At 39.5% G+C, this 14,073-nt stretch overlaps 1 protein-coding gene across 1 annotated transcript; it reads left to right on the top strand.

Annotated features, from left to right (window-relative positions):
* Window positions 1-1,201: 1,201 nt before the first annotated feature.
* Window positions 1,202-13,960, top strand: KLHDC2 (kelch domain containing 2). Its single transcript, XM_012663779.1, has 13 exons — window positions 1,202-2,516; window positions 5,409-5,488; window positions 7,182-7,299; window positions 9,241-9,356; window positions 9,937-10,018; window positions 10,172-10,255; window positions 11,034-11,114; window positions 11,189-11,247; window positions 11,622-11,731; window positions 12,131-12,203; window positions 13,220-13,307; window positions 13,387-13,439; window positions 13,653-13,960. The coding sequence occupies exons 1-13, from the start codon at window positions 2,364-2,366 to the stop codon at window positions 13,774-13,776; spliced, it is 1,221 nt and encodes a 406-aa protein (XP_012519233.1). The 5' UTR covers window positions 1,202-2,363; the 3' UTR covers window positions 13,777-13,960.
* The last annotated feature ends 113 nt before the right edge of the window (window positions 13,961-14,073 follow it).

Genomic DNA, 14,073 nt, shown 5'->3' with positions numbered 1-14,073 from the left:
TCATTACCATGGCAACCCATTCATACCTCTGACAAATATATTCTGAGTGCCCCTACTGGGGAAATAGAACTAAATACAAAATCTTCTCCCAACCCAGAAAACCTCTCCACAAATGCAGCAGAGAAATAAGTTTTATTTGTTGAGTAACCATTAAACCAGAACGTGATGTTGTACATCACAGGCAATCTGTTAAGAGATTGCAAAGAAATCTCCCCTTTTTATATAGCCCAGCAGTTACAGCCCATTACATACATATTCTCAAAAGATAAACAATAACTAGTCCTAAAGTAAGAGGACTTGACAGCACCATTGGTCACACATAGTTCATCCAAGAATCACCTCGTAATTGAGGCAACTGTGCTAGTTAATTAGCTTTATCCAGAGGAAAAATAATATCTTTGACAGGAGGTAGTTTTGCAACTTGGGTCAAGCCACCACTGAAGTTAAGCTCCTACTTCAAATTTAGAATCTAGCAGAGAAAACTAACAATAGATAAGTAATTACATGATGGTTTTAATAAAGTGCGATGGAGAAGTACTGAGGATGCTAACAGTGTCTGACTGGGAACCTAAAAGTGGTCTGGATAAGTTTCCCTGAGGAAGTTCCAACTAGCTTGAGAGGTAAAGGAGGAGTTAGACTTGTAGGCAGTCTGACAGCAAGTGAGGAGGCCCTGGTGCTAAAAAGTGCTAGCTGTGTTTGAAGAACTGAGAGAATGCTAACAGCTGGAAGGAGGAAGAGACAGCCAGGAACTGAAGCTGGAAAGGTAAGCTGGGGCTCGGGCCATGCTGGGTCTTGTACAGCACTATAAGAATTTTGAACTCTATCTCAAGATTTTTAAGTAAAGTGACCCAATCAGATTTACATAGCTGGTTCACAATGAACTTGGATGACTCCAAGTTCTACTGAGCATAAATCCATTACACCAGGAGGGCACAGTACTGCAAGAAATCCTGGTGAGTCAGACACGCTTGGGGCGCCCAGCAGGGTGGATAGCAAATAAAGTCTCAACAGCTACCAGGTGACTTGTTTCCTTGTTAGAGGCATAAGTTAATCCTCTTAAGTAACTCTTTTCTCTGAGTTCAGGTAAACATACTGGAAGCAGCTAGGGAAGGAGTTTCAAGCTATGAAAATTTTGGTGAAAAAAGACTTTGTTGTTCAAAGTATTCCTCTTCTATGTAGTGGTCCCAGAATGAAGATGAGGAAAAGAGAATAATGCAGCACACCCCTCCCACCAAACACAGCAAATTGTAGAGGCACCATTAGGAGTTTAAGGTGTATTCTAGCCCAATCCTATTTTACAGGTGAGCAATCAAGTTTAAATTACAATAATTCGTAATTTTCTTTTGGCCTAATTGAAATGCATCGTATAAAAGATAGGAGGAACAGTGCGAAAAGGGGCTTCGCCTTCCTCTCTGAAGGGCTGGGCAGTTACTAACGGTTTCTGAAACGCTTAACACAATCCTGCAAACTGGCGGGCTGCAGCAGTAAAAGCAGACCTCGCTGAAGCGGCGTGCGGCCAGCGGAGGTTACAGGAAGGGCTCGGCGGGACGGGGTCCTCTCCCAGGGAAACCGCGGGAACCCGGGCCAGATCACGCAGGAGACCCGAGGCGCCATCCCTCGTGCCCAGGGGACAGCAGGGTATTTACTCCGTCTCTGAGAAGCCGAGGCTAGAAACCTACTAGTTGAGCAATTTGGGTACCCGCCCTGTCCAGGCTGTTGAACGCTTTGAGAACATGCCTCAAACAAGGAGAAATTTTCAGGAGGAAAAAAAAAAATCTTGCGAGAATCTGGCTAAAATTCAGCAGTCTGCAGGGAACGATTCAGGGAACCATCCCTGCAGTTTCCTCCGTGAAAGGAGGCTGGGGCGTGTCTGGAGCTCGTGCGGGCGCACGGCGCTCCCGGGCCGGGCCGTGGGCTGAGCAGCGGACGGCGGCGGGAGGACCCGGCGCTGGGGGCGCTGAGCGGCGGCCGCGCTTCCGGAGCTCGGCGGGCGGCGCCAGCGGAGCGGGCGGCTTCCGGCCGCGGCGTAAACACGGGCCGTGAGCTGCTGGAGGCGGGGCGCGCGGGCTGTGAGAGGCAGCGGGCCCGAGGCGGTCTCCGTGCCCGGCGTGCTCCGGGTCCTGGGCCCCCGCCGCCCTCACTGCTCCGCTGCCCGCAGGCGCGTCCCGGCGGCGGAGAGCCGTCCTCGGCCGAGGAGGGCCGAGCAACGTGAACGCAGGCGGCAGGGAGGCCTCAACGCCGTCCGTCTCGCCGCTGCCGCCTTCTCCTTGCCTGGCGCCGCTGTGCATTTCTTCTTTCTTCTTTGTCTCTTTCTCCCCTCGCGGGTGTGGGCATTCCTCGTGAGCTGAAGTGTAGCCTCAAAGATGGCTGATGGCAACGAGGATCTGCGGGCGGACGACTTGCCGGGGCCGGCCTTCGAGAGCTACGAGTCCATGGAGCTCGCCTGCCCCGCGGAGCGCAGCGGCCACGTAGCCGTCAGCGACGGGCGCCACATGTTCGTCTGGGGCGGCTACAAGGTCAGTGGCTGGCCGAGCCGCGGCCGGCGTCGCTCGGCTGTTACCCGGGTGCAGGTCGCGGGCAGGCGGAGAGGTCAGAGGGGGCCTCTGAGGGCGCTCCTCTCCCTCGGACTCTGCCCTGCCCGTTGGTTTGTTTGCTTGCGGGCGGGAGTCTCCTCTCGAGTCCTCCCACGCGTGTCAAGCCTCCAGGGCTGTTGTCACGCCAACCTTCTGCTTACAAAGCCCGCTCCCCCACCCCCTGGTTGCCCTGGGAGCGTTATTCTGGGGAAGGCCCTGTTAAGGTTGGTGGGCGGTGCATGACGACGACACCGGTTTTATTTGAAAGGGTTGGGAGTAAGAGAGGCGACGGTGTGTGGTATCGCTCAGACCCTTTATCGGAACTACCTAGGAGGACTTTGCTATCTGGAGCCGGGGCCAACTGGCTCACCGAGACTGTTCCCCGCTTATGGGGTGGCCGAGGTGTAGGAAAAACCCCTGGAATTCCGGAGGGCCTCAGGAATCACCTGATTCAGTATTACCGCCTGTGCAGCAGTCCCAGCTACACCTGTACAGATGTGCATCACGCTGTTTGAACATTTCAGGGCTATTTTCCTTCTGGTTTCAGCTGAGAAAGAGTTGGAAGTTTTTCAGAAGAAACGCCTATTTAAAAAATTAACAGAAAATCTCCCCCAGTAGCCAAAAAAATCCCCAGCAACAAACGTAACTACAGAGTGCAACTGTTCCCCGCCCCACCACCGATCGTAAACAAAGTGATTAGTTACCAGTTCACAGCCAGTTGCATTTCTTCCTTAATCCTAGCTGGAGAGTCCACCCCAGGTGTCTCCTATTTAAAACCTTGCTCATTAGTTCTCCTACCCTTTTGCTTTTAGAGTTTCCCAATAACACTCTACATTCTAGAATTATCTTTTTCCATTTGCTGGGATGGCTCCGATCCATTCCTACCACAAAATGCTTGCTTTATTCCCCTTTGATCTTAAAAATGTTCTCCGCCTCCCCAATTGCTTGAAATTTAGTTCGCTATGCCGGTGACTTGCTTCGTGACTCTGATAACCGGTTTTAGCTTATGGTACAGCTGACCCGATCAAAGCTGACCATGTTTGAGATAGCTCTCAAAGACAGCTGTCCTGATACCTTCTATCTACAATGTTTTCCCTAGCCTCCAATGAATAGGTGTTTGGAGAGTACTTGGTAGGGACATGGAACTGCAAGGAGGGAGGGGACAGTTATGTAGGGACCCATATTAAAATGTGAATAATTGCCCTAGGGAAAAGCAACCCTGTTGGTCAATCACACTTCAGTCTAAACTACTTTATTCATAATTCTATTTGTAGGCCGGGGGTGGTGGCTCACGCCTGTAATCCTAGCACTCTGGGAGGCTGAGGTGGGAGGATCGCTTGAGGTCGGGAGTTCGAGACCAGCCTGAGCAAGAGCGAGATGCCGTCTCTACTAAAAATAGAAAGAAATTAGCTGGACAACTAAAAATATATAGAAAAGATTAGCCAGGCATGGTAGTGCATGCCTGTAGTCCCAGCTACTTGGGAGGCTGAGGCAGGAGGATCGCTTGAGTCCAGGAGTTGGAGGTTGCTGTGAGCTAGGCTGGCGCCACTGCACTCTAGCCCAGGCAACAAAGTGAGACTCTGTCTCAAAAAAAAAAAAAAAAAAAAACCCAAAAAAACATAATTCTATTTGTAAAAATCAGCAACATTTGGGGAATGGGACTTTTCTTCTTTCTGGGTGGGGAGGGTTGCCAGGGTGAAGATTTCTGATGGTGGGTTTATAAGGTCCTGGGGCCGTGGCAGGTTGGAGCAGCACGATCACTGAATTGGGTGGTTCCCAAACAGGCTATTCTCCCCATTTATGTCTGGAAGCCTGAGAGTGGGCACAGAAGCCCCTGGAGATTGTTTCAAAGGCAATAAACCTTAGCTTCCTACATAGTAGTCAGTTTTCCCCCACCCAGGCTTGGCTGGTCACCTCCATGTCAGCTCACTGTCTCGCTTCCAGCTTTCCCTTCATCTGTGGTGGAGTGGAAAGAGAAATGTTTACGTGGCCGACTGCTTTATTTCTGTATGTTTAATGCTCAGGCTTATTAGACTCTTGACACCATTTTCAGTGAACTGCAGTTGTTTACTACTGTGTGTTGAAATTGTTCAGAAAGTGGCCAGAGAGGATCAAAGTCTGGAAATGCCAGGCACTTGGCAAAGTTCAGGGAAAGGATGGAATGCTGGCTCTACATTACTTGCTAAGTAACCTTGGCAAATTACTTAACCTCTCTAAAAAATCCATTTTCTCATGATAGCAACTACTTTTTAGGGTGGTTGTGAGGATTAAATAAAGCAATCCATGGACAGCAGCACTCAGCTCTGGTAAGCTCAGTCTATTTGTTAGGAATTAATACCTGAGAGGAAATGGAGCAGAACAAGGAACTTAAAATTTTGTATAAGGACTTAATATATGCAAATTTGCAGTTCTGCCCTCTCTCTTGCTTCTTAGAGAATGAGTGAAAGGAAAGCTTGGCTAGAAAGCCATACATCATATGTTAGTGTGGGTCAGGCACTTTCAGTAGTCTGGTGACCATGGCACAGGCAATCTCTCCTGAAGTCATGCAACTGAAATTTGGTACATGATCTGTTCCGGACAAAGTAGTCTTAGAGATTTCCTGGAGACCTCTTAACTTCTTGCACTATTGACAACTGTTGTGTCAAAAATTTTAATTCAGAGCTGTCTATATTAAGCTTTATCTTGAGTGTGTGGCATGGGTCAGGGAGGATCATGCATTTAATTGTAAGACCTATTTAACTTTTCATAACTAGCAACTTCCTAATTAATAAATAGGAAAAAGTGCCTCTTTAAAATATCAATTATTTTTAATATTTACAATTTTATTCTTCTTAGAGTAATCAAGTCAGAGGATTATATGACTTTTATCTGCCTAGAGAAGAACTATGGATCTACAACATGGAGACTGGAAGATGGTAACTGGATATTATGAGGGGGACTAAAAAATTCAAATAAGGTTGCAAAGAAAAATGTTGTAAAGCCCATTCTGATGAATAAAAATATTTTAATTAAGGATTCTAAGCTATCTATATTATAAAAATATTCTAGTTTAGCTTAGCTGTTAAACTTAGATACTGTAGTATCTCTTTAGAAGTAGTTCTGTAATTACTACTTTTATGACCTTGGAATAAATTTCTATTCAGGGCTGTATAACTAAATTATCATAGTAATATTAAAAGAGAGGTACTAGTTTCAGATCCTGGAAAGATAATAAAAGTTCCATATATATTTTCAAGACATTATAAGTCTTGTGATATGGTATCTTGAATAAGAAAAGGATTTTAGGATGTTAGACTTGTTGGATTTTAGGTTTAGAAATTTTAGCTGCTAAAAATAAAGGTGGTATTCTATTTTAATGAGCTCTATAATTAAATCCCTTTAAAAAATAGTGTGTTCTGTTTAAAAACCAATACGAACTTAAATGTACGTTCTATATAAATTGGTGATAATTTGAAAGGATCTTTTGCTGGTCTCATAACAGTGGTAGTCAAGAATATGTGCTTGGTGGAATTAATGTTTTTCTCTAAATGCTGGTTATAGCCATGTTTGGGGATTTACAAAGTAGTTTTCCTCATGGTTTGCTTGGTGAGAACTTTGTGATTTAAATATTTTACTTACTGTAGATCTCAGACCTAGAATAATAGTCTCATTTGATTTAAGAGTTAAAATAAGTCAGGATTATTTCTGTATATAGCAAATCAGTGTTAATATGAGCTGTTTGTTAATCTTTTTCTAGAGAATTGGAAATTTATAATTGTATTCCCTTAAAAGGGGAATTCTATGTGTATATTTTATTTAAAAAAAAAAATAAGACCAGGAGTGGTGACTCATGCCTATAATCCTAGCACTTTGGGAGGCCAAGGCGGGAGGATCACTTGAGGCCAGGAGTTTCAGACCAGCCTGGGCAACACAGAACCCTGTCTCTACAGAAAAATTAAAAAATAAAAAAATTTTAAAATAAGCCTTCCAAAACTTCAAGCTTAACAAAGATAAAGTAATACTGTATCTGATAGTGTGAGCAGAAGACCTTAAGTGTACTGTTAATATTCTGAATCTTATAATTTCTTAGATTAAAATTTTTCGATTCAGAATGAATATATACACTCAGAGGAATGCCTGACACATAGTAAGCACTACCTGTTTGTAGTGTTACACAAAGGACTATATCAGATTCATTTGAATGGCTAAAAGGTAACTGAATTAATCTGTCTGAACTAGGAATGTTGAGGTTCCTGGCCCACTCAAAAAAAAAAACGAAAAACGACAAACCACTTACGGCCATGTACATAAAAAGCAAACAATTTAGTTTCAGAAAAATAAAATGGTATGTTCCTAGAATAAAAAAATATGAAACTATAAAACTTAGGCTTTCAGACCTTTCATTATGCCTGTACATGTAGGACCAGCCGGCATTGCCTGTGGAATGGGTAAAGAGGAAAAGTGCATTCCTTGAATTGAATTTTAGAGCTAGAAGAGACCCTAGACACTATCTAGTCAGCCCTCTCCTTCTATTTTTTCCTTTATTATGGGGATAAGAAGAAAAATTAATAGATTTTTGCATTTCTTCCTTTTGGTAGACTTACTTATATTCAGTTTTTACCCCCTCAGGAAAAAAATTAACACTGAAGGTGATGTTCCTCCTTCTATGTCAGGAAGCTGTGCTGTGTGTGTAGATAGAGTGCTGTACTTGTTTGGGGGACACCACTCAAGAGGCAATACAAATAAGGTTAGTGTTTCCAAGGACTATGGTTCAAGTCAATTTTATTCTCTTTCAACCCTCAGATTTCTAAGGTTAGCCCTATACTTATTTCTGTCCCAGTTAAGATTATCCTATGAATGTGCGTTTTACTGTTGTGTCTACCAGTCTGTGTTTACCTAGGCCTTTTGTAAAATCAAGTTATGTTGGTAACTTGTGTAGAGTAACTTACTAGGTTGTTTTTGTTTGTGCTCTTTATAGCTAATTGTTGTCTGAGAACCCCTAAGCGTTAGATAAATTAACACTGACAGACAAAATTTTACATATTGACATTCCAATATTATGGTGCCCTAAGACACTGCTGTTCAGACTTGGTCCATATTTATTTCCAAATAGGAAAAGTTGCTACTTACGCTCTTTCAGGTCAGTAAGAGACAGATACAGTCAGTCAGAAAGGTGCATATGATATATAGGTAGACGATTATCAATTCATTTATTTGGCAACGTAGTAAGCACCTTGTATGCTGAGCACTTGGTCAAACACTTTAGACACAGAGATGAACAAACTATAATAGTCTCCGCCTCTAGGAGCTCATGTTCTGGCAGGGACATATATAGTAAGTAAACCATGCAATAGCTTCTGAGACACAGAGCCTGGCACATAGAACTTAGCAAATATCACTGAATTTGCAGGAGTCCTTGACATTGTGTTTAGTAGGCAATGCTTGAATTGAATAAAAATGGAAGGGGTAGCCAAGATGCAGAGATACAAGCAAAATATGTCTCGTTTATGGAAATGCCAAGTGATTTATAGGTTTTATACATATGGCTAAGATGGTTTCAAACTATGCTCCTAGAAACTCTAAGGATTTGAGATGCCTTGGGGCACTTGTGGGAAGAGCATATGGTATTAAGTGGGCTCCGGGCTGCCCTTCCCTCCTCCATTTTAATAATTGTAGCTCCAGTTTTGTTTTTATATATTGGGCTTTTGATTAATATTTTGCTTGAAGAAAGGGTTCTTTGCCTAAAATATTTTGTGAGGCAGATCTCATCTACAGGCTTTAGTTGAGCTATGTATTTTTCAAAGCCAAGGGGGGAAAAATAACTTTGCAACTTGAGGAAGGTTGGGAAGGAGAGAAGCTGAGGTTTTAGGGGGGGAGTCACAGAAATCAAAGTTGATTAGTATGTCAAATGGGATTGAGTGTTTTAAATTTGACAGAAAGGAAGCTTGAGTGTTGTAGAGAAATAAAAACTATTTATATATATATATATCTATAAAATGGCAGATATATTCATCCTTTGAAGGATAAACCAGTTTTTAATCTTTCAAGTATTGATCCTTAGCTCCTAGAATTAAATAGGCACTGAAGATGGATCTGTTAAATTGAATTTGAAGGTAAAATTGCTAAACCTGACATCTTTGGTAAAACCGTCTTAATACCCCATAAATTAGATCAGTACAACTCAGAGTGCCTACTTAAGGCAAGATAAAAAGCTTGTACAATGTAAATGAATGCACTGCGATTCCTTCATCAAAGAGGTGTGGCTATGTTTGCCATACTTACTTCCGCTATTCCCAAACCCTATTTTTTGCCATATCATGAAAAATTTCAAACATATAATGTTATGACTAATATTCTAAGTATACTTTTGTATATATTTGGATATTTTCATAATTAATTGCTCTGTAGACATTCAATAAATGATCTAGATTTTAAAAAAAAGGTGTGGCTATGGGGAAAAAAACCCAGCTGAACCAACAGTGCGCTTAGTGACTTAGGAAATTTATATTCTGTCACAAGTTCCTAATCTAGACACAGACCAGTCTGGCAGCCACTCTGCAGTCACAATTTCAGTAGCATTAGATGTTTTAGATGGCATTCTTATTATCACAAATCACAGTAAAATTAAATGCTAAAGTTGAATTTCTTTCACATTACCAAGTCTAACCAAAATCATTGCTTCTGACAGTTCTACATGCTGGATTCAAGGTCTACAGACAGAGTGTTACAGTGGGAAAGAATTGATTGCCAGGGAATTCCTCCATCATCAAAGGACAAACTTGGTGTCTGGGTATATAAAAACAAGTAAGTTAGTAGAACTATAGGTTTGGGTTATTTATGTGGAAAGTGTTTACCATTTAGGTGTCCTCAGCCAATAAGCATAGAACATACCTCATAGGCCCATATGAAGATTAAGTGAATTAATACATGAAAGCATTTAACATAACACTTAAGACATAGTTAAGTGTTAGCCATTTTCATTTGAAAAAGTATTTTCATATACTCAAGTGTACCTTCTTCTTTATTCATACATAACACATTGATTTCCACACTAGGAAAAAAATATTTTTCCTTGGGACCATGGCATTTTACTATGAAAACAGAATAAAAACTTCAAAAACAAAACAATCCTTTCTAATTTAAAAAAATTTATTTTTTATTGTTTTCTGGGCATGAGTTATATGCAACTTGAAAAATAGTTCACATGGCTCCCAAAGTAAAGAGATGTGTGAGTTATATACACTTCACTAGGCCCCAGGCTCAAAACTAGCATGAGTTAAATATAACTCACATAGTAGTTAATGTGATAGGATACAAGGGATTTTTCTTTTTGTCTTATCTTCTGGATGTTTGAATTTTTAATATATTGTTTTTTATCAAACAGGTTAATATTTTTTGGAGGATATGGATATTTACCTGAAGATAAAGTATTGGGAACTTTTGAATTTGATGAAACATCTTTTTGGGTAAGTGAAGTTTTCATATTTGCATATGGCCTATGTTGAAATATATTTTACAGTTGCAAGTAGTTTTGTTCATTTTTCCTTGTTAATAAATCAGGGGCTATAGAATTTTACAAACATTACTTGTAAAATAATTCAGATTCTTATTTTCTGTAGAATTCAAGTCATCCAAGAGGATGGAATGACCATGTACATATTTTAGACACTGAAATATTCATCTGGAGCCAGCCTATAACTACTGTGAGTTACTGAAGAACAATGAATTATTAAAGCAAGGCCACTTAGAGGAGGAGGGGGATATACCAGAGTTGGGAGGTGTTATAAATCTGACAGCTTATTCTTGTTTTCTGGAAAGAGAAGATCCATAGCTTTCATTGTTCTCCAAAGAATCTGGAAATCAGAAGTTTAAGGAATACATGAAGGGACTAACCCAGCATCTATTATCTAATAGATGTTAAGTGGTAGCTGCTATTGCTCATACAGGTTGAGTATCCCTTATCAGAAATGTTTGGGATTAGAAGTGTTTCAGATTTTGGAATATTTGCATTATGTACTTACCAGCTGACCATCCTTAATCCAAAGATCTGAAATCCAAAATGCTCCAACAAGCATTTCCTTTGAGTGTCATGCAGGTGCTCAAAAAGTTTCAGATTGAAGAGTGGGGATACTCAACCCGTAATTAACCTAGCACTACACTGGAATATCTATTACTTAAATATTACATTTCTTTTCCCGGATACTATAAAATGTGCTGATCTTTATTTTAAAAGATTAAAAAATAAAGCAACCTCTCTGTTATATTAACCAGCCTATTTAGTAACACATCTCAAAAATATAAAATTAAATCCCCAGTTTGGTAGTCAGCTTTCAGTACTGCTGACTCAAAGTCTGCACTTCAGCTTTTAAAAGCTCAAGTATCTTGCATATTCTTATCCCATATCCAGAGAAGACTGATATTTTCCCTCCATTTATAAAAAGCTCACTCCTTTACTAAGTTGCTTGTATAACTTTTTAATAGGGTAAAGCACCTTCACCTCGCGCTGCCCATGCCTGTGCAACTGTTGGAAACAAAGGCTTTGTGTTTGGAGGCAGATATCGAGTGAGTACATAAACGGTTTCAATGACTTGCTTTTGAATTCTTCAAAATAATGATTCAATTATCCTTTTTTTTAGGATGCTAGAATGAATGATCTTCACTATCTTAATCTGGATACATGGGAGTGGAATGAATTGTAGGTATCACTTTAGGTTATTTAGAACAGTTTTCCCAATTTTTACCCTTTTCCCTATTATCTGTATATAATATACTTGGCTTAACTTTTCTGTAACTATGAATATAAATAAGCATGATTACTAGGTCCTTAAGAAATTTTGTTTTCAGTTCCCTTAACTGTGTCCCTGGCACATGGCATATGCTCAATATTTGTTGCAAAAAGGTCTAAAATTGACTGTGCTGTCAAAGAAAACAGTATAAAGAACACAGTTAAAGTCTTTAAAGCCTTTTTTCATAATTCCATATAAATTTTAAAAGAAAACTTCAGTTTTTCTATATTACATACAGTACTGATTTTAATCACAGATATTGTAACTTAGCTATTATTTTCAGAATTCCACAAGGCATATGCCCAGTTGGCCGATCTTGGCACTCACTAACACCAGTTTCTTCAGATCATCTTTTTCTCTTTGGAGGATTTACCACTGATAAACAGCCTCTAAGTAAGTCCCTTAAAAATACAATAAGGAAATCATTATATATCATCTATATAGAATAAATAGCTGGAAATCGTTCTATTATAGATATATGAGAGGGCTTATGGGGTTGGTCGGAAGGTTTGATATTAATCTTGATCATATAACATACCTATAATTGTAGATAGTATGACATACTTCCATTATGCTCAGTAAAGAAATGACCTGCAGTACTTAAAAAAAACTAAAGGGCTATAACATGCAAAGGGCTTACTTGGTTAACTGCAGAGAAAAAAAAAGGAAATATACTTTATGTACTCATGATCCGATGTATTATTTTACTTGTTAAAGCTGTGCCCTTTAAGTGTCAATGTCATATTAACAGAATAACTTACTTCATAGCTCTTTTTTCTTTGTTTCAATCAGGTGATGCCTGGACTTACTGCATCAGTAAAAATGAATGGATACAGTTTAACCATCCCTATTCTGAAAAACCAAGGTATGAACTATTTAAAAGGTAATTCTTATACTGAATATGTGTAAGACTGGTAAGAACTGAAGTTCTGGCTGCATTATATCACCATTCTTATTTATAAAAATCTTAGCATTTGCTGAGGTTTGACATCATACTTCTCAAGGAAATGTTATCCTAGTATCAAATACTTTCTTTTCCATCATCTACATATGAAGAATAGGGCTGGATTTTTGTTTTTGCTTCTTCCTTCCATTATCATGAAATTATTGATATAGTTAAAATTTATAATCAAGCTTTTTACCTGAGTAAGATGAACTGCATCTATGTTTGTCATTAAAAAGGGGTGGGGTTGGGGGGAAAGACTGGAAAGGAATTTTAAAACCTAAAAGAATATACATGGAAAAAAAAAACAGATCAAGAACTGTTGATCAGATTATCTAACAAAAATTAAGAAGTAGAATCATTCAAAAGAGCTTAAACATTGACAGTTATTTCTCGTTAATCTTAAAAAAGAATTGCTAAAGGAAATAATATAGTTAAAATTGGTGTTCAAAGCACATAGGGCAGCCTCTATTTTTTTCCCCAAGCCTCTATCCCAAGTAGTCATGCCACTTAAGATTTCATTTGCACAAATATCTTTCCATAGAATTACCAGGCTTTCAGCATCAGCATCCCTCACATGTTATGTACAAGGCCATTGCGTCTATCAAAGAAGGAGAGGGCATATACTACTCAGCTCCCATAAGATTTTTATTGCTAACAAAGACGTAGAGAACAGATCATTAAGTTCAATCCCCTCATTGCATAAATGAGGACCAGACCAGAGAGAAAAAATATCCAGATAAAACAGACTTTGTTTTTTTTGTTTTGTTTTTTTTAAAAGCTTTTGCTACTTTCCCTTAAGATTTTACTTACCACCATGATGTTTTGGTCTGAACTACCTTAAGATCTCTAGTCTTTAATGAGCTCTATTCTGTAGTGTACATGATCAGTTTGGTTGTTTGGGTGACTTCAAACTCAAGTTTTTGTTTTAAATGCAGGTTATGGCATACAGCTTGTGCCAGTGATGAAGGAGAAGTAATTGTTTTTGGTGGGTGTGCCAACAATCTGCTTGTCCATCACAGAGCTGTAAGTATACCACTTCATATTATTACTGAAACTGGTTTGTGAAGCACTTTTTAATGTACTCTTCATATCTGTTTTTCAGGCACACAGTAATGAAATACTTATATTTTCAGTTCAACCAAAATCTCTTGTACGGTGCGTAACTATTTACTTGGCACTTGGATTATTTTACATTGTGTTTCTTGAAACTTAAGGGCAATAATGAGTCTTCATTGATATAACTGACCAGTTCCTATGAAAATCTTTAAAGACAGTTTTTTTGGTTTTTTTTTTTTTTTTTTGTATTTCAAGTGAATACTTCTAAATAGTAAAGTGAAACTATTTTTCTCTTTCCTTGTCTACTTTCAGGCTAAGCTTAGAAGCAGTCATTTGCTTTAAAGAAATGTTAGCCAACTCATGGAACTGCCTTCCAAAACACTTACTTCACAGTGTTAATCAGAGGTTTGGTAGTAACAACACTTCTGGATCTTAAGGCTTCATAGATAATGCCTCTGATAACCTTGCATGGACAGCAGACCTGTAAACGTCAGAGTGGCATCATTTGTATAATTATATGCATTGTTGTAGTTTGCAGCGTTTTGGTTTTAATGTGCATGTGAATGGCCTAGAGAACCTATTTTTGTGTCTAAAGTTTACAATAAATGTATTTAACACCAGTAACAGTCCTCTATTAAAAGTAAAAGAAAATGAATGCTTGGGCTTTTTACCCCCAAAGAATGGTTATTACATTTCCTTTTTGGTAACGTCAGGATATACATCTGTAGAAACA

Source organism: Propithecus coquereli, unplaced genomic scaffold, assembly GCF_000956105.1.
Source record: "Propithecus coquereli isolate 6110/MARCELLA unplaced genomic scaffold, Pcoq_1.0 Scaffold83, whole genome shotgun sequence".
Lineage (NCBI taxonomy): Eukaryota > Metazoa > Chordata > Mammalia > Primates > Indriidae > Propithecus > Propithecus coquereli.
This window is presented reverse-complemented; position numbering and strand designations above follow the sequence as displayed.

Coding starts and splice junctions, on each gene's coding strand:
- KLHDC2 (XM_012663779.1), top strand. CDS start 2,364: ATGGCTGATGGCAACGAGGATCTGCGGGCGGACGACTTGCCGGGGCCG. Junction 10,019..10,171: donor TTGATGAAACATCTTTTTGG/GTAAGTGAAGTT, acceptor TATTTTCTGTAG/AATTCAAGTCATCCAAGAGG. Junction 11,115..11,188: donor TGTTTGGAGGCAGATATCGA/GTGAGTACATAA, acceptor CCTTTTTTTTAG/GATGCTAGAATGAATGATCT.